This window comes from Piliocolobus tephrosceles, chromosome 20 (assembly GCF_002776525.5).
Source record: "Piliocolobus tephrosceles isolate RC106 chromosome 20, ASM277652v3, whole genome shotgun sequence".
Lineage (NCBI taxonomy): Eukaryota > Metazoa > Chordata > Mammalia > Primates > Cercopithecidae > Piliocolobus > Piliocolobus tephrosceles.
In genome coordinates this window covers 50252506-50276133 of record NC_045453.1, presented here as the reverse complement: position 1 = coordinate 50276133, position 23628 = coordinate 50252506, and the positions used below count along the sequence as shown (strand labels likewise).

The 23628-nt window shown below is 39.7% G+C and overlaps 1 protein-coding gene across 1 annotated transcript in view; it reads left to right on the top strand.

Moving 5' to 3' along the window:
• Positions 1-13935: 13935 nt before the first annotated feature.
• The window catches only part of BTBD3 (BTB domain containing 3), a 36532-nt gene continuing 26839 nt past the window's right edge, over positions 13936-23628 (top strand). The window contains exon 1 of the mRNA XM_023217847.1: positions 13936-14161. Coding sequence (XP_023073615.1) covers positions 13975-14161 — 187 coding nt within the window. The 5' untranslated portion in view covers positions 13936-13974. The remainder of the gene's footprint in view (positions 14162-23628) is intronic.

The following is a 23628-nucleotide window of genomic DNA, read 5'->3' as shown; positions in this document are numbered from 1 at the left end:
GACCAGCTTTGATCCGTTGCTGGCGATGAGCTGCGCTCCTTTGCAGGGGGAGATGCGCTCTTATTTTTTGAATTTCCAGCTTTTCTGCTCTGCTTCTTCCCCATCTTTGAGGTTTTATCTGCTTCTGGTCTTTGATGATGGTGACGTACTGATGGGGTTTGGGTATAGGTGTTCTTCCTGTTTGCTAGTTTTCCTTCTAATAGTCAAGACCCTCAGCTGTAGGTCTGTTGGAGATTGCTTGAGGTCCACTCCAGACCCTGTTTGCCTGGGTATCAGCAGCAGAGGTTGCAGAAGATAGAATATTGCTGAACAGCGAGTGTACCTGTCTGATTCTTACTTTGGAAGCTTCCTCTCAGGTGTGTACTCCACCCTGCGAGGTGTGGGGTGTCTGACTGTCCCTAGTGGGGGATGTCTCCCATTTAGACTACTCAGGGGTCAGGGACCCACTTGAGCAGGCAGTCTGTCCATTCTCAGATCTCAACCTCTGTGTTGGGAGATCCACTGCTCTCTTCAAAGCTGTCAGACAGAGTCGTTCAGGTCTGCACAGGCCTCTGCTGCTTCCCCTATTATTTTTTAGCTGTGCCCTGTCCCCAGACGTGGAGTCTACAGAGACAGGCAGGTTTCCTTGAGCTGCTGTGAGCTCCCCCCAGTTCGAGTTTCCCAGCGGCTTTGTTTACCTACTTAAGCCTCAGCAATGGCAGGCGCCCCTCCCCCAGCCTCGCTGCTGCCTTGTGGTTAGTTCGCAGACCGCTGTGCTAGCAATGAGGGAGGCTCCGTGGCCTGGGACCCTCCCGGCCAGGTATGGGTATAGTCTCCTGGTGTGCCCGTTTGCCTAAAGCGCAGCATTGGGGTGGGAATCACCCGATCTTCCAGGTGTTGTGTGTCTCAGTTCGCCTGGCCAGGAAAAGGGATTCCCTTCCCCCTTGTGCTTCCCAGGTGAGGCAGTGCCTCGCCCTGCCTCAGCTCTCGCTGGTCGGGCTGCAGCAGCTGACCAGCACCGATTGTCCGGCTCTCCCCAGTGAGATAACCCCAGTACCTCAGTTGAAAATGTAGAAATCACTGGTCTTCTGTGTCGCTTGCGCCGGGAGTTGGAGACTGGAGCTGCCCCCATTCGGCCATCTTGCTCCACCCTCCTGAGGTGGTTCTTTATAAAATATTGTGATGACTCATCCATTTAATAAAAGCAAAGGTAGAACTAGAGAAGATAATGACTAAAATCTTATTTTTATAGCAGTATCTCTTTATAGATACTGGCTGCCCTGTTGGCCATTAGTGGCCCAGGCATTGAAGATGCAACATATCCAATTTAAAGAGTTTCTATTTCCCTCCATTCCCTGGAGGATTATCCATCTTGAGTAGCTCTGTGACTTCTCAGTGGGAAAGTACTTATTTACATCATGGACTTCTCATGATTTTAACTTCCAAATTATCTTTCCTATTGGAAATGTAATTTTTTAATAGTCAATTATCCCTAGCTATCCTACATTGAGAAATATGTACCTAGTCCAGTTGTGAGTGGCGACCTATGGAGATGATGGCATTCACTCATGGGAGGCAAGACAGAAGTTTTATATGTTTCAGGGGCAGAAATGTAAGATATGAAGAGATGGATAGAGAGTCTGTAGAGGAGGTTTATTCCAAGTTCTCTCTTACAATCAGGTATGAAGAGCCCAGAGAGAGAGAGAGAGAAGAAGATCACAAGGCATGAGCTGAAATGAGGGATTTGGATGGGGCTTGGCCAGCTGGATCATGGCAGGATTTGGGAAGGAGGCAGAGATAATGCTCTGGAGCCCAAGTAACAACCTTTTTCAGTGGAACACAGAATATGGCTCTTATGAAATGAGAACAGAATGGAACACAGCATATGCTTGTCAGTAGCCTTGGACTTTAACAGCAGTTGAACAACTGACAAAATCCATTTTGGTGGGGGCACAATACTTACTTATAGGGCTTGGCATCCATGATTCTGATGCAAGCACTTGTCACATGCCTTATGGGTACCAAACACTGATGAAATGAGAAGATTTCTACAGATTCAATGGATAACCCAGAATAATTGCATGACTTTGAAGTGGGTGTTAACGCCCTGCATCTATGTAGGTGTGGGCAAGGGGCAGCAAGTTTTGGTGTTAAAATAAATGTTTAACCTACAGGCTGGTGATGTCAGAATATTTGGATTTCAATTATTAAAATTAAAATTGAAACAAAATATCACCATGATGTGCTACCATATCTAAGAGAATGGCTGTGATGAAAAAGGACAGATAATACCAAGTGTTGACAAGGATAAAACGCAACAGACTCACAGAATGTTGGTAGAAGTGTAAATTTGTACAACCACTGTTGCCCAGTGCCCACTAATGCAGAATCTATGCATATTCTCTGACCCAGCACTTCTGCTCCTAGATATAAACTCAATAGAAATACGTACCTATGTTCACCAGAAGATGTATTGAAAAAAGTTCATGGCACTTCTTCTTGCCATAGGCAAAAACTGAAGATAACACAAATGGCCATCAAATGATCAAATGAATAAATAAATTCTGAAATGGTCAGACAGGAAATAGTATAGAACAATGAGAATCAACAATTTGCAGCCACATTCAATAATCTGAATGAAGCCCACAAACTTAATATTGACCAAGAAGAGAACATCAGAGGACATGCGATATAATTCCATTTATATAAAATTCAAAAACAGGCAAAATGAAACAGAGTTGTCAGAAGTGAAGATAATTGGTTATCTTGAGAGAAATAGGCCGTGGTATCCAAAAGTAGAATAAGGGGTTTTGGAGAGGATGGCTATGCTCTGGTTTTTGATCTGGGTGCTGGTTACATGGGTATTTTTAGGTTATGAAAATTCATAGAGTTGCATGCTTTTGATTTGTACACTATTCTGTATGTATATTATATTGGAATTAAACATCAAGTGAAAGTAATATGATGTGATAAAAATGTGGTTGTCTTACAAAGAGTTGACACTCTCTGTCTTCATTGCTGAACTAGTAAATTATGATCTCTGAGTTTTAGCTTTCTTGTTTAAAATATGGGGATAATGCTATCTGTTCTGTTTATTCATGTGGTTGATTTAAAAATCAAGTGAGTTAATGGGCATTTAAAAAAAAGAAGCTTTGTAAACGGTATAAATGTATGCACATGGAAGTTATCCTTATTGGAACAAAAGCAAAAGAGGATTGTCATTTTAATGTTTAAATGATTTTGCACTGTTAAGGAATACCTCCCTTTGGCAAATGATAGTAATTGTACGTGTTTTGGATCAAGTTTTAAAAAGCAGGTTTGTCAATTATATAATAGTCTTTAATGCACCCAGATTGTTGCTTTTGTTTCAGAAAACAGAAAATTACATGATAGCTTGTAAATGGCATACTCAATTTCACACACTGAGAATACTTGGAAAGTGAAAGGTCCACACATAATGCAGGAACTCAAATTTAATGGCATCAAATGATACATAATTTGATGCGTTCAACCACATTTCCAGAAATTAATCACTGAGTGTCTGCGTCTTTCCATCCTTCATGACTTGGTACATCAAAAGAAAACTGCCCTTTTTTTGCCATTGCACTGCTAATCAGTAATAGTTAGTTCTTTCCATTTAGCATTTCAATCCTATGTTCAGCATCTGGAAACATTTTTAAAGGTTAAACTGCTACTCCCTTATTCAATTTAGTAAAGTTTCAAAAACCATAATGAACTTTCTTCTTGTGCCTCCCAACATGCTTAGAATCACCTTTAGAGATCAATGGAAACTTTGCATGTTAGAGTAAAAACTGAAAGTAAAGATTAGGAGAGAAAACTGGAATGCATGACCTGCAGTTTCTTCCTCTTCCACTGATGTTTCTTTAGATCAGGGTTTTCCAACAGCATCACAATGGAACTTTGAGGATGGCTATAGTTATGTGCATTGTCTTGTGCCTTGTAGAATGTTTAGCAGCATTCCTGGCCTCTAACCACCTGATGCCAGTAGCACCTCTCCCCCAACTGTGACAAGCAAAACCAAATATTTCCAGCTATTGCCAAATATCCCTGGGGCAGGGCAGGTGTTGGATAGTCTGTAAAATCTCCTCCAATTGAGAACCACTGTTCTAGATGAATATCTGCTAGCACCTTTGTCTTCAGATCTGCTTCCACACATCTACGCCTTCATGCAATTTCTTCCAGACTTTCTGGAAATCATCTGCATCTAAAGTGCCTTGATCAGAGAGTATACATGTAGCCTGATGGTTTGGCAAATGCTGTATTTTTGCCTTGTTCACTGGGCGCAGTGGGTCACTGTCTACTATCTCCACCTTCAGGGCAAACTTCTGTTGAAGGTATTAAAATTTGAGAGGGGCAGAGAGGGCAGTAAAGACAATATAGGAAAGAAGGCAATCCTTGAAGAGAATAAGGCAATATTCAGGTGTGCCTGAGAAAAACCTTCATGATGCTATGCTGTGTGTCTCTGCGTACCTGGTGCATACTGGTGTAAGAGTCTCTTACACATTCAGGTGCAAGAAGGATGACTTCCGATTACCAGCAAATAAGATTCTTTGCCTTTTCTTTTCTTTCTTTTTTTTTTTCCGGCCACAGAACCAAGTTCAGCTCATGAGGAGGGGCTGAATGTAGGTGCCAGGAAACTAGTTTTCTGAGAACAACCCGCAGTCTTCGATGGATGGAAACTGGCAGATAATGATTTCAGTTCTCTTGTCCCTTGATGAATGGGAGTTAGTAAATAATGATTCCAGCTCCCTCCACCCTTCATCAGGATCATCAGGATATCCCTGCCAGTTCCCCCAGGCAGGATTGAGCTCCAGCTGACCACAGTAACGTGGTTGCTTCCTTTTGTTTGTTTCACTTCCCTACTTCACTACAGAGTTTCCTCTGATCATTGCAGAATAAATTACTTTCCCTTGAATCCTGTTTAGGAGATTGGTTCTGAGGAAAACTAAAGCAAGAGCATGTGGTGGGATATGGATTTGTGCTGTTACATTTGCCTTCTGTATGCTCCAAGACCGTGAAGCTCATCTTGAGAGAATCCAAATCCATGGGGCTTCTCCTGGTCCAAGTATTATTTGATCAGAAAGAATACTTTCTCCAGTTACACAGAGAATTTAGTCTTTTCTTCCTTGCTAGGATTTGCATAACAATACATATTTTCAATGGGTAAACAATATAACATAACTAGGTGATGTTTTCTTAGTCTATTTTGTCATTTACTCAGATAGGCACAAAATGTTGCATGGTAATTCAAAGCTCTTTTAATCTTATAAGGTTATATTCTAGGAACAAATAATTTACGATGACTGTATAACGGGGAAAAGATAATTCTATAGGATTCTGAAACACCACAGACACAAAATAAGTCATCCTAGAGGAGGAAATGTACTTGTTTTACTTTTTAAACATAGTTTAGTCATATTTCCAGTTGATAAAATGCAATGCTTTTTACTCTAATGTCCAAGTTTGAGAATCTCTCCATATATAACTCTTTAGCATGTTTGCATCAAAATTCAACCAGAAATGATTTTACATGATGAATTGAGCTGATTGTGAAAGAGTGCAGTGAAAAATGTACATGCAAACTACAAATGTTGAATGGACAATGAGTGGCAGGAAGGGAACATTTATCAATACTGTATGCCTATGAGGACTTATTTATTTAATCTTTTTGAAATTAGGTTGTCTTTAAACATTTTTGGAATTCAAGACAAAGCATAAAGTCTTTTAAACACATTGCATCTGTTTACTGACTGCTTACTTGAGCAAAGATTACATTCATTTTTATTATTTATTCATATACTCAAGTTTAAACAGGCGTTTTAAAAGTATAAAAAAGACTGAACCACAAAAAAAAAGAAATAGTTCCAAACAACAGGATACTAATAAAACTTGAAGGGAAGACATCTAGTTTGAAAAAAAAAAAGATATTCAACACTGCAATAACTAAGATAATGTTTCAGAATGAGAGCAACTGGAATGGACAGAATAAAACATGGTAGGGCTAATTGCATAAAGCACTATGCATAGCAGAGTGAATATGCTAATACTGGTATCCATTCCCTTTGGTAGTGTACTCCCACATTGACTCTGGGCTTGTCCTTGGGAATTGCTTTGGCCAATGAGACAGTGGAAACTTGATGCAATCAGACTTGAATATGTACTTCCTGCTCCACATAGTCTCTCATGCTCCAGCAGGCTAGCCTGGCTTTGTTCTCAGAGCATTGGCAGCCTTTCAAGAGAGACTACATGGAGCAGTACTGAATTGTTTCATTTGAGGCTGTCCTAGACCAACTAGCCTCCAGGTATCCACCAGCTAAATGTCAATGCTTGAGAGAGCCTAGGAAAGATTAATGGAGACTGACCCAGAAACAAAACTTTCCAGCAGACCCACAGACTTAATGGAAGTAATGAAGATGATTTTAAAGTCACTAAGTCTTGAAGTATTCAGCAAATTAAGTATACCTACTAAGTACAGATAATGAATAATCACTGGAGTAGAAAATAAGATGGGAAATATTTGTTAAGCAGGTGGGTTAGCCTTCATACTTATCATTCAGGGTATTGGACGCAAGAGTTAATACACCAAATAAATATAGGGATGATGAAAAGTTTTCCTGATCCACTGTCAGAGGCACTTTCTCTGTTAGGAGGTTTGCTAAACAATTACAAAGTTAAAAAATCTTTGGGACCCACTTGGGTTCCAGAATTGATACAAAAATTATTTTAAAATAAAGATATTTGTGATTCAACAGATACAGAAAGAAGGCTTCCCAGGGCTTCCCTTATCTCAGTAAAAACAAAAGTTCTGGGAATGAGGCTGCTATAAATCCCCTCTCTGAGGGAGTTTTATGGCTATGAAGAAAAAAATGGAGAAGGCCATTTGGACCTGCATAAACAAACAGTATCACAAACTTTTATCTCCCATTGGTTTTCCTAGAAACCCATTTGTTTTTCCCATAGAAGTCTTTTCTCCACACACCATAAGATTATGTATATAAACCCTCATCTTTAGCTATTTATAGAGCCACAGCTTTCGTGCATTCCCACATGCATATGGATAAACTTTGTTTATTTTCCTGCAAATATGTCAGTTTCAATTTAATTCACATGTCCCCAAACACTGAACTTAAGAGGGTAGATGCAGTTTTTCCTCCTCAATAGAACACATACACAAGTCCCATTACTCAACAGTTCAAGTTGAGACTAAATTCTCACCTGGAGGCTGGGCATGATGTGGCTCAGGCTTCTAATCCTAGCACTTTGGGAGGCTAAGGGCGAGGTGGAGGTCTCAATAAGCTGAGATCGTGCCACTGCACTCCAGCCTGGGTGACAGTGAGACCCTGTCCCAAAAAAGAAAAAAAAAAAAGGAAAAAATCCTTACTTGGAATCATTCATGTTACATTTGAACCCATGGCCATATTATTCAAAGCATTGACATTTTATTAGCAATTATTAATTTTATTAAAATATACCAGTGATGTACATATACCATGTATGCTATTTATGCTACAGCACCAGTATATTTCAACATGATTTTTAGATAACGTTGGTTTTAAATAAAGAAAATGTAAGAATAATTGCCACAGATTTCATACTTGCCACAGATTTCATAATATCAAAGTTCTGATCATGCTTTTCTAAATATGTAAATAAGTGAGACTAGCAATTCTTAAACGTTGCTACATATTAGAATCACCTAAATACCTTTGAAAAGACTCTCAATGCCCCAGTAGCACCCCAGAACAAATACGCTGGAATTATGGAACTGTGATACAGATATCAAAAATGTTTCCCTTGAACCTGGGAGGCAGAGGTTGCAGTGAGCCGAGGTTGTGCCATTGCACTCCAGCCTGGAGAACAAGAGCCAAACTCCATCTCAAAAAAAAAAAAAAAATCTTCAAGTTTGTCAGGTAATTCCAATGTGCAGCCAAGTTTGAGAATCAACAGCTTAGTCCTAGATCTGTGTTTTCCAATACAATAGCCATGAGTCACATGTGGCTAGTAAGTATTTGAAATATGGCTGGTCTGAATCAAGATGAGCTGTAAGTAGAAAATACAAACCAGATCTTGAAGATGTAGTATTAAAAAATATAAAATATCTTGTTACCATGCTGTTTTGGTTACTGTAGCCTTGTAGTATAGTTTGAAGTCAGGTAGTGTGATGCCTCCAGGTTTGTTCTTTTTGCTTAGGATTGTCTTGGCAACATGGGGTCTTTTTTGGTTCCATATGAACTTTAAAATAGTTTTTTCCAGTTCTGTGAAGAAAGTCATTGGTAGCTTAATGGGAATGGCATTGAATCTATAAATTACTTTGTGCAGTATGGCCATTTTCATGATATTGATTCTTCCTATCCATGAGCATGGTATGTTCTTCCATTTGTGTCCTCTTTTATTTCACTGAGCAGTGGTTTGTAGTCCTCCTTGAAGAGGTCCTTCACATCCCTAGTAAGTTGTATTCCTAGGTATTTTATTCTCTTTGAAGCAATTGTGAATGGGAGTTCATTCATCATTTGGCTCTGTGTTTGTCTGTTATTGGTGTATAGGAATGCTTGTGATTTTTGCACATTGATTTTGTTTCCTGAGACTTTGCTAAATTTGCTTATCAGCTTAGGGAGATTTTGGGCTGAGATGATGGGGTTTTCTAAATAGACAATCATGTCATCTGCAAACAGGGACAATTTGACTTCTTCTTTTCCTAATTGAATACCCTCTATTTGTTTCTCTTGCCTGATTGCCCTAGCCAGAACTTCCAACACTACGTTGAACAGGAGTGGTGAGAGAGGGCATCCCTGTCTCGTGCCAGATTTCAAAAGGAATGCTTCCAGTTTTTGCCCATTCAGTATGATATTGGCTGTGGGTTTGTCATAAATAGCTCTTATTTTTTTGAGATACATTCCATCAATGCCGAATTTATTGAAAGTTTTTAGCAGAAGGGTTGTTGAATTTCGTCAAAGACCTTTTCTGCATCTATTGAGATAATCATGTGGTTTTTGTTGTTGGTTCTGTTTATATGCTGGATTATGTTTATTGATTTGCATATGTTGAACCAGTCTTGCTGAATAAAATCTTAAAGGAAAAAGGGAGATAGAACCTCTAAACGATAATCAATATTGTTCCTGCTAACCATTTTATTAAATTCGGATTTTTTCATGGTCAAATATTTTTCCACAGATGTTCCTCAACTTACAATGGAGTATCAGCCCAAGAAACCCATCGTAAGTTGAAAGCATAGTAATTGGAAAATGCATTTAATATACCTAACCTACCAAACATCGTAGCTTAGCTTAGCCTATCTTAAATGTGTTCGGAACACTTAGCTTAGGGTTGGGCAAAGTCATCTAACGCAAATACTGTTTTACAATAAAGTGTTTAATATATCATGTAATTTGCAGAATGTAGTACACTGTAGAGTATCAGTTGTTACCCTTGTGATCAAGTAGCTGACTGGGAGCTGTGGCTGACTTCTCAGCATAGTGAGAGGGTATCGAACCAAATATTGCTAGCCTGGGAATAGGCTGTAATTCAAATTGCAGTTTCTACTGAACTCACACCACCATAAAGTCAAAAAGTTGTAAATCTAATCATTAAAAGCTGGGGACCATTTGTTCTAAGAAACCCCTACATTACCATTCTCTTTATTGAGTGGACAACAGTCTACCTGCAATACTGTTGTGGTTGAATGTTTTTGAACAGCATCAATAAAAAGAAAGACCATGAAAGGGAGAATGCTGCATATGAATAACGTATAGCTAATTCTGTTTTCAGTCTAATTTTAAACCATTTAGAGCTAGCACGCACACACACACACACACACATATATATACATATTTATATTTATATATAAAACTCTGGTCCATGATATATTTTAACTTATTGCACATCTCCTAGTATCATCCTATTATTCATCAGGTATGGAGACAAAAGTGGCTCCATCTTGGATGCTAATCTACAGTGTTAAATTCTGATTAATCCCAGTCCCGTGAACACCATCTGATTGCTACTTTATTTACTGTCCCTAGTGTAAGAAACTCTACTCCTGCTTTTAGAGTAAAGCAACTTTGATGTTATCACACAAATTAGAGATTGTGACACACATAGCATTCTTTCTTGTTTTGGAGAGCTGCCTTTCATTGTCTTGCTGGAATATGTATACCTTTTCCCTATAGTAGATAAACCTTGGGTCTGGGGAGTAACAGGTGCAGAGATCTACTTGTCTTGTGGCTACCCAAGGCCATGCTTCTGTCTCTAAGTCCCCGAATAAATCCATCAACACTGACAAACTAAATCTGTCTGTCTTCTCTTTGGCTTCTTGGCTTCCTTAGCTTTTGGGGGTCACTTTGCTTATATGACTCTTTCATGGAACATCAGATGAGAATTATCATCCATGGCTTGAGACCATTTCTTTCAATTTCTAAAACATTTTATTTTGTAGTACAGGGCTTCCTTTAGTTCCAGATACATTTCTTTCCTAAGTCATTGTGGCAAAACTTGTAAAATTAATATATTCACAAATTCTCATAATAAAATACCTCATTATTTAAAATATACTAAAATGTGTATTTTCCCCAAATCATTTGTTTTTGTCATTCCTGGAGTTTGTTTGTACTTATGCATGGTGGAGTATTTCGTTGTCAGCCAAAAGGAAAAAGGAGTCACCTTGTGACAACGCTGGTTGTGGGACAAACATGATCGTCAACTTTGTCTCCCTAGTTAATGGTTTCCAACTCAATCATTCATCACCCTTTCATAAATCTAAGCCCCACCTTTTGTTATTTTCATATTAGTTTTTATGTATTTTGCTCATAAATCTTCATTAAGTCAGAAAAATTACCTGTATTTTTTGTTTTTCACTCTAAAGTTAAATCTGCCTTAAATGAAACAGCCAAGACAAATAATGAGGAAGAAAAGGATAAATTGTTACATTTGAATGGATTGTGCTTCTCCTGCTTCACCCTCTGAATATGAACTCAGAAGCAAAAGAGTCAGTGGAATGAGAATGTTGACTTGATATTTACCAACTTTGCTCAAAACATATTTACAAGATGTTCATGTATTTTATTGGCTTTCACCATAAGAAAATATGCAAAGCTGGGAACCACTGTGGAGACATGATTAGGAAAGTGAACCCTCAGCATTAACTACCTGAGCAAGGTACAATTGGCCCAACCATTTATGTTCCCCTGAAGGCACTTGTCACATTCTGCCTGAAAATATAGTTACAGTTATGCATTTTTCTATGCTATTTGATAAATTCTCTCAGGGCAGGATGCTGCCTAGTACATAAAAACTGGTAATATTTGTAGAATAAATTGAATATTTTAAGCACTTTTCCATGCTCCCCAGAACAATCAGCTCATCCAGAAGCCTATTCAACGAACACATTGATTAAGTGCTCTAGCATGCACCTACTCTGTGACATTGGGAATTATTTCAAAAGTAAGCTCCTTCCAGGTTTCTCCTTCCTAGTAGCAAGCAGAGTGAATTCAACTGGAACTCAAATTGCAGTAAACTGTTTAGATATGACTTCATATCGCTGCTTTGCATGTTTGGTGTTGGAAAGTACAGCTAGAGTCTATCTTTAGTTAATGGTTCTTAAGGAATTTATTTGCAAGTAATTGCAATATTTATCACATTTTTAGTGTGTCAGAGCTAGGGACACCAAATTTTTCTTTTACCTCTCAAATCTGTTTTTTACATATTTATTACCCAGTGAATTGAGAAAAGGCTTTCAAAGTGCTACTATCTATCCTTTCTCTGTCTATTTTTTCCCTTCAGTGTTCATTCACAAGTAATAGTAGCTGTCATTTATTCAGACTCTGCTATAAACTGGGTGCTTCATGCACTTGTGTTTAATTTTTTACAGCCTCACAAATGAAAGATTATAATGCTTGTTTTTCAGATGAGAATTAATTTACATAATCTTCACAACCTTTCAAGGTGTATTAGCCAGAGTTCTCCAGAGAAACAGAGGCAACAGATGGATATGTATCTGTGTATCTATTTTAAATATATGTCAATTAAAAAATTTCACCAAATTGAGTTTCAAAAATCTGATTGGCTTTTATTAGCAATTCATGAACTGGGCAGCATCCAGTTAAGAAAGAAACTCTGATGAGCTAAACAGAGTGGGTGAGTTTTATCAGCAGAAAAAAAGAAGAGGAAAGCAGAAAAAAAGAGCAAATAGATGGTTGGTCATTTAAAGGTTACTTTTCTTCTACAGATGTAAGCAGCATCTTGTTGGTCTAATTGGATTTCGCTGTTATCTCTCTTCTGATTTCTCACAAGGTCAGATCTTGCAAGGAAATAACACAAGTTTTGGTTTGGTTATATGACACTAGTATGAGTGACTCCATTTTGGACCTGCTGTCTGTTTTTTTGTTTCGTTTTGTTTTGTTTTTGCAGTTTAAGAGAGAGAAAAAGAGGAGAAAGGTATTGGCTTGTATGATTGTGACTTATTTTAAGGTATTGGCTTACATGATTGTGGAGGCTTGGCAACCCCAAAATCTGCAAAGTAGGTAGGCAGGCTGCAGGCTCAGGCAAAAGGTGCAAGTCAATGGCTGTTTGCTGCCAGTCTTCCTTCTTGCTTGGGGGAAGTCAGCATTTTTCTACTAAGGTCTTCAGCTGATTGGATGAAAATCATACACATTATTAAAGTAATCTGCTTTACTCAAAGTCTACTGATTTCATTGTAAATCTCATCTAAAAAATACCTTCACTGAAACATCTAGACTAATGTTTGTCCAAATATCTGGATACCATGACCTAGCCAAGTTGACACATAAAACTTACCATTACACAAGGTAAATATTATGATCTCGTGTTACAGATGAACACAGGAAGGCTCACAGATAGTAACTAATTTGGACAATATAGTTTATTATGATGTATTTGGACTTTATCAAAGGGGTTTTTGTTTTCCAAAGCCTAGGTGTCTTTCACTATATATATTGTCTCTCAAATTAATGGGTTTTCAACTGAGCAGAAATATGGTCTCCCAGGGCCAAACTCATGCTAAAAGAAGCATCTACTGGTCCTAACAGTATTGTATAGGTCTAATTTATCCACTGATACACATTTTGCCAAGGATGATGATCTAATCTAATGAAGTAGGCGCCTGTCATGATAAACATCTCTCTACCCAAGAGGCAGTGACATAAGTAACGGCGTCATTCTGTCCTTCACAGTCTCTGGAAACTTTTCGACCCTTTGCATGCCTGATACCAACCCTTGAACTTAGGACCCTACTACTTCTTACCTAGAACATATACTACAGCATTTCATATCTCTAGCCTTCACTTTATATTCCTAAATTTTGCATTTAATCAAGCCACCACCAGACTCCCCTTCTCCTCTTCTTCCGTGCCTCTCAATTATCCACGGAATAAGGGTGAAGTCGTGCTAAGCATTAAAGATTATTTCCAGATGAGCTGAAACTACCTTTCCGGCCGCCGTTTTCATCTTTCACTAAGAACAATACACTCAGATTAAACTTGTCCCCGACAGGGTGTATTGATTCATACGCTGTTTAAGTTTTCATGATTAACCCAACCAGCAGCTACTCTCCTTCCCCAGATCACTGAAGAGTGTAGTCGTTAGTTACTACGAGACCTCTATTTATGCACCCTCCTTATCTGTTAGAGAGAGGGCTGGCATCAGCGCCTGAAAAGGAGCCCCAAAGCCAAATGCATTCGGCCCCCTATTACCGGAGAATGTCCTGTATCCCGCACGTCCGCTCTGCCAATGCAAGTGTTCAATAAATGCTTAATACATTCATTGATGAATGACCCAGAGAGAAAAAATGCAGTTTGTGGGACAGGGACGAAGTCGTCTCTCAGAGATGGGGGAGTGCTGGCTCTTCTCCACCCTCCCCGCCTCCTCCAGGCCAGGGTTCCCGCTCACCCCTCACTCCTACTTTAGGAAAGGGCAGACATTGCGCATGCCCCGTATCCAGGGCCGCCTCCGGGAGTACCGCCCATGTTGCCCCTCTCCCTCCCGGCGCTCGGGCACGCGCGCTCGCTCCCGCAGAGCGTGCCCTGCGTGCGGGTGCCCGCCAAGCCCGCCGGGCGCTGGATCTCCGAGTGCCCCGGCCGGGGCCTGAGGAGCGGGCACAGGGCAAGGCGGCGGACGGCTGCGTCGCCCGAGGCGAGGAGGAGCGCGGGCGGTGAGTGAAGGTGCCGCGGGCGAGCGGGCCGGCGCCTCCGCGCGTGCGCAGCGCGGGACCGCCCGGGCAGGGGCGCGCGCCCGGCGGCCGGCCGGAGGGGCCAAGCGAAGCGAGGAGAGGCTGCGCCGGGGGCCGCAGGTCGGCCTCGGAGCCAGGGGTCCAGTGGATCGCATATGCTCCCCCTGGGCTCGAGAGGCGCTCGCCGCGCGGGTTGGCTTCCCAAGGGGGTCCCAGTGGGGCGCGTCGGGCCCGTGCGGTGGTCCTGGTGCCCGGGGCGGAGGAGCAGGGCCGCCTCAGTCGAGGGACCCCAGGAGGGGCGCACGAGCCCTCCTGGCAGTGCGGACGCCCGCGGGGTGCGCGACCCCGGAGGTGGCGGAGGTCCAAGCAGGGGGCGCGGTCGGGAAGCCTTGGCGCCTAGCAGGTGGCGGGGGCCGCGCCCCTCTCCCGGGGAGGCGCGCGGTGGGAAGCGGAGCAAACTTCCCCTAAGTAACTTTCCTGAGGCGCTGCCGGCGGGGCGCGGTGAGCAGGGTCCGGGGGGGGGACTCCGGGGACCGACGCTCCGGGTTTGCGCGGCCTCAAGCGCCGCGGCAACCCAGCGAGTGGCGGCGGGCGATGGCGGGGGCGGCTTCCTCCTGAGGCTGGAACTCGTCCTCCGAGTTCTGAGTGGCATTCGTGGCCCGTTTGCTCTTAAAATTGACGTGTAAGTTTGGTGTTCGGGAAGAAGGATGTTTGCTCTCTTGGGAAGAGAAGGCTTCTACCTCCTGGCGTTTTCAAAGAAAGTATTGTTCCGGCCTGCTGGTGATCCCTATTTATCAAGCAACCCATTGTCCTGTGTGTGCCTGCTGAAAGCGAGCTAATTCTATTATTAGGCCTCAAAAGACCAAGGGAGATCACGGTGCTTTTTCTTTTTTAAACATTCCCCTCCACCTCGCCAAGTCCTGTAATACGGTTTCCCCAAACGTGGCTGCACAGAGGAGTCGCTGGAGAGTTTTAAAACTCTTCATGCCTAATCGCACACCAGACCAATTAACAGTGTTTTTTAAAGATCCCCAGGTGATCGCGCAGCCAAGTTTGGAAATACTGGTTTAATGTAAGAAAGTCAAGAGTTTAGTTTCACATAGTAAGTAGCATGCAGTTTGTAATTGGTGAGATGAAACTCAAATTCATTTTCCTAGACAGGAACTCACAAAGGGGGGTTTATTTCCCACCAGGGAGGGCGGGAAGTGTCTCTAATGGTTCAAACTTTATGAACTATAATGTTACTCTAGCACTCAAAACAATTGTTCTAAGTGCTGTTTTGAATTTCTGTTGGGGTTATTAAGCCCGCTTTCACTGACCCCATGCCCAGCCAAGGGCTTTCCCCTTCTTTTAACCCTACCTCAGTCCTCCACTCAACCCTCCGCCAGATCCCCTGTTTTAACTTTAACCTCGGGGAGGATCTTCTCCCCCGTAGAAGAACCCTGGCTTTACAGGGTTACTGCGGGTTCCCATAGCAACGAGTCCTCCAGGGGAAGTGGGCGGGTCCTCTTACCCTTGGGTTTCTGAATAGGACTCTTCCTTTTCAGAAGATTTTTGAATCATCCTTTTTCATTTCTTGGCCTCAGCGTAGGTAAGGGTGAGCTTATACAGTTCCAAGATTTTCTTTCTAAGATACTTACAGATTATTTATTAATGCCATTGTATGGGATGATAACTACTAGCAGCTATGTTCTTTCTTGATTTTTCATTCTTTTCCAATCCTTGCATTGATAACTTGTTTAACAGACTTCCAAAATGAAGTGGAAGCAATGTTTTCTTTTCTTTTTTTCTTTTTTTTTTTTTTAGCACGTTTTCTTGGAGGTGCACATGCCTAAGAATTGTATGCACTATTTCTCTAAAGTTCTAAGTTACACCTTATATTTAAAAATTTAAAAAGTGAAATATAACTCCACATTTGTGCGGAAAACTTTTGATAATCTGTGGCAAAAATGCTATTATTAGCTTTTAAATTGTTTTGTTCCTAGAAAGTACTCTGCCCGATAATCTGTGGCAAAAATGTTATTATTAGCTTTTAAATCGTTTTGTTCCTAGAAAGTACTCTGCCAACATTCTTTACAAAATATTAAAACAGCTTGTAATATTATACTTTAACAAAGGAAAGGCACAATTAGGCTACACATTCTCCTCCTTACCTGCTGAAACACATGCATCCAAAGATCAATTTGAAAAAATGTTCTTTTTTTTTTTAACGCTCAAAGTAGGTCTTCTATAGACATCTAATTCCATTTTGCCTTGCAAGGAACTATTAAAACTCTTCTGAATAAAATAGTACAGAAATGGGTCATTTACATATTTGTTTTTAATTGTTTTTTAAAAAAATCTTTTAAACTTTGCTCTGTAAGTTACCAGAATTTAGTCAATTCCAAAATGCCTTTAGGATTCCAATGATTTTTGAGTTTGTGTTGGGCGTTGAAATGGTTTTCTCTTACTAAAATCTATTTTAGTAAGATTTTAGTGCTGTTTAAATTTCTGTTAACTGGGCTATCAAGCAAATTCTGTAAGGTGAATTTTTCCCGTTTACTATGAGAAAGGAATAAAGGTGGAAACCCCTCTCATGTGATGGACCTTGTAGTTCCAGCGGTGATGCTGGGCTGCTAAAATAGTCATCTCTCACCTAATCTTCCCTTCTTTCATCACACATTTAAAAATTACCTTTAGGCCTTTTCAATTTAGTATCCCTTTCAACATAGTTGTCCAGTCTCAAATTCCTTGAAGGTGTGCATTAATGTACATTTATCGACGTGTCCGTTGTTTATTCAAATTAAGCAAATACAGTTGAGAATTTCTGTTGTTGCTTTGTTTCCTTTAAAAAATTAAATAAAAAAGTATTTCCTGTTGGGAGACATTTTGGGAATCACTGAAAAAAATAAAGTAAAAATCACTGTCACATCATCCAGAAAGAAACAACTGGTAATTAGATGATGTGCTTCCATTTTACCCTTTTTGTTTATCTGCACAGACATACTTTTAAACAAAATTGGCTTTTAATTTTATCTGTAGTTTTAAATATTCCTCTCATATTTAGTAGGAAGTAAATATTAGAGATGTTTCCTTTTTGCATAAACCCTTTGAAAACAAGGTTTTTAATGGTGAATACATGCAAGTTTATTAAACTAGTTTTCTGTTGTTTTACATATTATTTTTATTTGTAGTGGCTGAGAATACAGTATTAAAACCCTCTAGTTGCAAGTCCTACCATGGCCACTTCCTAAGTAACCTTAATTACCTCTTTAATCGCATTTCCTTGGAATAAGGGTCATGGTGCCTGCACCATAGAGTTTTGGTGAGATGGAATGAACTAAGTAGAGGAAGGCCAGCAGGGTCGACCAAAGGATGTAGGCTCAGTAAGTAAGAGTGGATACGCAGGTGGAGCTGAGAAAAATGCCCTTGTCTGAAAGTTTAAGTATTTCAGACTTACTTAGGTTACATTTATAGCAGTAGAAATCCTGGGGCAGAGGTGAACTCTATTATGACTCTTGTGGCTTGTTGTCAAATTGCTTATGCTGTAACATTCCCTTAGAGAGTGTATGGTCTACCTGTAGTGTGTCAGCACTCCAGTGTTCATCATCTTTCCTGATTTTTCTATAAAAATATGATCTTTTAATTTATTTTTTTGGTAACTATTGAAAATGATAATTCTGTAAGGTGAATTTTTTTTTTTTCTTTTGTTTTTCTTTTGGGAGCTCTCTCTTCTGGTACTTTGCCTACTTTACTTTTAAGTGGTGATTTTAAAAAAATGACATACCTGTTTTAGATGAAAAAGATTGCACCTTTATTGTATTTTTAGTGTTTTTTTTTTTCTTCACGGGCCATTATTTAATTCAGTTTTTGGCATTTTTCAAACAATAAAATACTTTTATTTCTGTATAAACAGGTCTCTACCTTGTCCCTTTATGATTTTTTTCCTTGTATTTGTTCATGCTTGGAAAGCCCAGAAAGACCCTGCAAATGGCCCCAGTGAAAAATTCAGGAGAAGCAGTAAGCAGTCAAAAGTGGCTGCCTCGGAGTGGGGCGGGGTGGGGGCGGTGGGAAGACTAAGGCGATGAGGAAGACCACTCATTCAATAGGGCTTTTAGACTTTAAAACTGTATGCAAGTATTAAATTTAATAATCTTTATCTGAAAGGTGAGATAAATGGAAATATAGTAGATCTTTTTACATTTAATTCTATAATTGTATGTGGATATGAAGCACTCCTATACCGCCTCCGCCTCCTCCTTTTCCCTAGTTAGCGAGTTATACCAGCACTGTTTGTTAATTAGTTCCTCCTTTCTTCTTTGCTTTGTGGTCTTTATTGTTTTTTAAGATCTTGACTAACTGGGGTCTGCTTCGGTTTTAGGTCTGCTCATCTGTGTGTTGATCTCTAGTCTTAGTGCCACATCTTTTTAATGATAGATTTAGAATACTTAGAAATATCTGGCAGAGCAAGTCACACTGTCCTTTTAACATTACAATTATATGTACCTGTCCTTTCAGATAAGGATTATTGTATTTAATACATGCACGGCTTTAAAAGTCTAAGAGGCTTATTGTAAAATAAATGGTCTTTCATCTGCCTCTTCTTCCCCATCCCTTACTCTCCCTCCCCAGTGGCAGCTACTTTGGACTGTTCACTGTTTCTCCTGAGTTTTTCACTGGGGCCGTTTGTAGGGTCTTCTTGGGCTGATCGGAGAGTGGTCTTCCAGTAAAGTTTTGCACTGAGGAAAGAGTGTAGGTTCCACTGTTCACCGAGGAGTCTGGCTGGGGTTTCAACATTCTCTGTGTAGTCACTTTGGAGAAGGTTCACCATGCAGACTTACCTATTTACCTACTCTTCCAAGAACAAATCTCTAGTCTTGCTGGGTTCTAGGGTTGTCTGCCAATGGTCTACAGTGAGGAGGTGGGGAAGGCATCTTGGAATTTTAGAGCTTCTCATATAGCTTTTACTAATCTTATTTTAACCTGTCGGCCTTTTACCCTCAGTCTTTTGAGTAGACTGGAGTGAGTTCTTCCAGGCTTTTCTCACTGTTAGTATAGCATTCCCTCTCTCAGGTTGGCTGAGACAGTTGCCACTTGTCTGTATGCTTTCTACTTTCATGATTTGTAGTTTCCATTTCAGTTCTTTAAGTCCTTGGGTCTCTACGTCTTCTAGAAAGATCCCTTACTGTCACTTAAGTGGAGTTTAGGGGAAGGGTGTAATTGGATATGTGGGTTAAATTTGCCATCTTAATCTGGAAGGCTTGGAAGATGAATCCTTGGAACTAAAAAAATACCAGATCATGATGCATTTTGTTTCGTTGGCAAGGACTGCCATCTGTAATCAGTGTTTCTTTTAAGGGTCATGAAAGATTATTCAGACCTTTTATCTCTCAGCAGAGTTGTTTTCTTCATCTGAGTCCTAATGTTTCCTGTTAGAGTTCTTCTTAGGTATCTGTTTTTGTTACTTTGTGATGGGCTTTTCAGATTGGCTGTTGGTAGACTAAGATGGTGGTTGATTTTGGTGTATTTATTTTATAGCTGGCACTTATGCTAAAAGCTTTGCAGTTTATTTTTGTATGTTCCCAAGTTATATAATCAGTAGCAGATAATGACACTTTTATCTATTTTTAATAGTTAAAACTTTTATTTTGGTTCGGTGGCAGTTTGCACTAGATTTAGCTTTCTGTAACGTTATAACAAGTTTCTGGAACATTATGGAATAGTAATGGTGATAATGTACAAACTTTTTGTTGTTCTTTATTTTAGTAGGAGAAAGAATAGTAGAATATTGGCTTTTTGGTTTATCGTAGTTCTTCATCAGGACAAAGAAAATCTGTCCTTTCATTTCCAAGTTGCCTAGAGGTAATTTTATGTTTTTAAGACATGGGAATCGAATATTAGCAAGTGATCATTAGCATCTGCAGTTTACCAACTGGTATTTCCAAAAAGTCTACTGATTTGAGTCCCAAATATTAAATTGGATCAAAATTTTCCTTATGGATGGTTCCTTAGAAAAGCAAGTTGAATGCCTGGGAAGAATGAAGTGTAACATATTCAATGCATGAGCATATTGTCTTGGTTGTGGTGGTATAGGAGATAGTCACTAGGGATTTTTCACAAGCAAATATTCCAAGTTATATCTGACACTCAAGTCACATCTTTACCTGTTGGCAGTATTTGATGTAATTTGTTATTCCTTCTGTTTTAATATTCTCTCTTCATTTGTTTCTTGAGGACACCACACTCTGTTGCCTTTCCTTCTATACCACTGTCCTTCTGGTTTCTTTTCAGTTGTTTTTAAATTTGTGCTGGTTTTCTCTTTTCACCAGCCTATGAATTTAGAATGTGCCAAGGCCCAGTTCTTGCCAGCCTGTTGGCACAAATAGTCACAGGGCTTTAATAAAATACTGTGCAGCTACTTAAAACTCCTAAATGTATATTTCCACCTCAGACATCTCCAACTACTTTTTTGACTTCTTAACATGAATATGTGAAAGGTACTTCAACCTAAATATGGCCAGAACAAAATTTCTGATCTTTCTCTGCAAACCTACTCCACCTGTGACCTGCCCCATTTTATTAGGTTGGTGCAAAAGTAATTGTGGTTTTTTGCCATTAATGGCAAATTACTTTTGCACCAACCTAATGGGTGTTAGCTCCATTTTTTTCAGGTTTTTTAAGCAAAAACAAAACAAAACGTGCAATCCTCCTGACTCTTCTCTTTCTCTCCAACTCTATTTCCAGGTTGTCAGCAAATCCTGCTGTTCTGTCTTCAAAATGTCTCCAGAATCAGTTTAACTACTTTTCCCATCTGTACTACCAGCATCTTTGTCCAAGTCTCCAGCATTTCTTGCCTGGATTATTGCTGTGGCCTCCTAACAGATCACTGGTCTCCTTTTCCTTCCCTGGCTTCTTTTTAATTTTCTGTCAGCTTAACATCAGAGTGATCTTTTAAAAACACAAGTCACATTATACTTAAAACCCTCCAGTGGCTTCCATGTCACTCAGAATAAAGGCCAGTTTTCTTATAATGATTCATAAAACCTTACATGATCTGGGCCGGGCATGGTGGTTCACGCCTGTAATCCCAGCACTTTGGTAGGTCGGAGTGGGCAGATCACTTGAGGTCAGGAGTTCAAGACTAGCCCAGCCAACATCGTGAAATCCCATGTCTACTAAAAATACAAAAATTAGCCGGACATGATGGCATACACCTGTAATTCCAGCTACTCGGGAGGCTGAGGCAGGAGAATCTCTCGAACCTGGGAGGTGGAGGTTGCAGTGAGCCGAGGTCGTGCCATTGCACTCCAGTCTGGGGGACAGAGTAAGACTCTGTCTCAAAACAAATAAGAAAATAAAAATTAAAAATAAAGCGCTACGTGATCTGATTCTCACTAACTGACCTCTTCTCCCACTTGTCTCCCACTCAGCGCTTTCCATTCCAGCCGTCCTTACTTCCTTGCTAATCCTTGAACAGGGCAGGCACATTTTCATTTTAGGTCTTTGCACTGGATTTCTTCCTCTGCCTATAATATTTTATCCTACCCCCCAGCTCCCAGATATATTCATGGTCAACTCCCTCATCTCTTTCAGGTCTTCACTAAAATAGCATTTTGTCTGTGCGATTACTCTAGTTATAATTGCAATCTGCATCCTGTATGTCTCTTGCAGTGCTTTGCATTTTATTTTCCTATCGCATCTGTTACCTTCTAAGTTACTGTTTATTTATTTATTTTGTGAATTGCCTCTCTTTCCTACCTCTGCTAGACTATAAACTCCTTGAGGGTGAATATGTTTATTAATGTGTCCCAAGTGCCTAGCACATAGAAGATGCTCAGTAAATATTTTTTGAATAAATGAATGTAGTATACCTTCTCCATTTTTTTCAGTGAATTTCCCATAAAGCAACATAAGCATAGTGTTTTAGCATTTGTAGATCTAACATTGACTTATCCCACCAGCAAGGGAGAAGTTCAAGAACATTTATAATTCATAATGGAGATAATAATACAGAGAGTGGTTATGATAATTAAATAGGGTGCTCTCTGTGAAGTACTAAACTGTACTAATGGATGGGTCCAAGTCGCCTAACTGACAAAAAAGCCTAGCCAAGTGCCCTGATTCACATCTGAATTATGTGAATTGTATTCTAGAATCTTCTCTCTTTATATTTCAGGTTTTAATCAAGAGTAGGCATGGTATCACCTGGGAAGTTTTCAAAACATACCTGGTTCCCTGGTAAATATCAGTGATATACTGTTACTATATTTTGTTTTTTAACCAGTCTGCAATATTTTGTCCCTTAATGTGGGCAATAACCATTTGCTCTCCCCTTTTTAATGTCTTCTTGCTGTTTGGGACATCTTTCATGGCCTCTTCTAGCCTTTTTACCTATGAGGTTCTTGCTGAAATCACTTCTAAGGTGATTTTGAAATCCTCAGAGCCACCTGGATGCATATAATTTAACCTTTTACTAAATCCACAAAATCGAAGGATCTTAGTCCTTTACCTTCAGTTTTCCAGACAAGAGAATGTTGTAGTCATCCCTACAGCAATCCTTAGTCATTTTATTATTTTTAAAATACCTGATTTTTATATATTTCACATGAATTATATTAAATAATTATTATGCCCCCTGTAGTCCTCACACAAATCTGAGAAGTGGATGAGCACTGTATTTGATCTCTTGGACACTTCTCGTTATTTTCCATGACTCCTTGTGTCTCAGACCCTTGAAGTATTTGCATTCTTTTTTCTTTTCTTTTTTTTCTAATTATATTTTATTTTAACTTCCAGGATACATGTGCAGGACATAAAGTTTTGTTACATAGGTAAATGTGTGCCGTGGTAGTTTGCTGCACCTATCAAGCAGTCATTTTCAAGTTTTGCTTACTGTGTTTCTAGGCTCCTTTTGTGTCCTTCAAATCCAGGAATATTTCAAAAACAGATTCCCGTTCCTTCTTCCTTCTCTTTCTTAATAGAGCAATAAATACTTGTAGATTTTTACTGTTGGAGTTTACTATGCAAGCAAGTGGTGTGATTTGCAAGAAAAGAAGATGATTATTTTAGAGATTGTTTATGCAACTGAAGAATACACAATAAACAAAAACCATGATGTATGTTGTTTTTAGAAATGGATAAGCCCAATAGCTGTTACCTATACACAAAAATGTGAAAATCTTCTTCAATTCTACTGTCAAAATAATTCAAGATATACCTAGCTCCTTGTGTATATTTGATCTCTCTTTAATTTTTCTATGATGCTAGATAAGTAAGAACATTCCCCATATTTAATTAGGTGTAAACATTTTAGCGATGATTACTATACACATTAGAAATAAAATTTCACGAGTTCCATTGCTTTGAATGCATCTATCCTACCTGATGAATTTGCCTTGCCTTTGTAACTCTGATTAGATCTACTTTTTGTTGTCGTGAAGACTCATTCTTTTGAAAATAGTACTGTCACA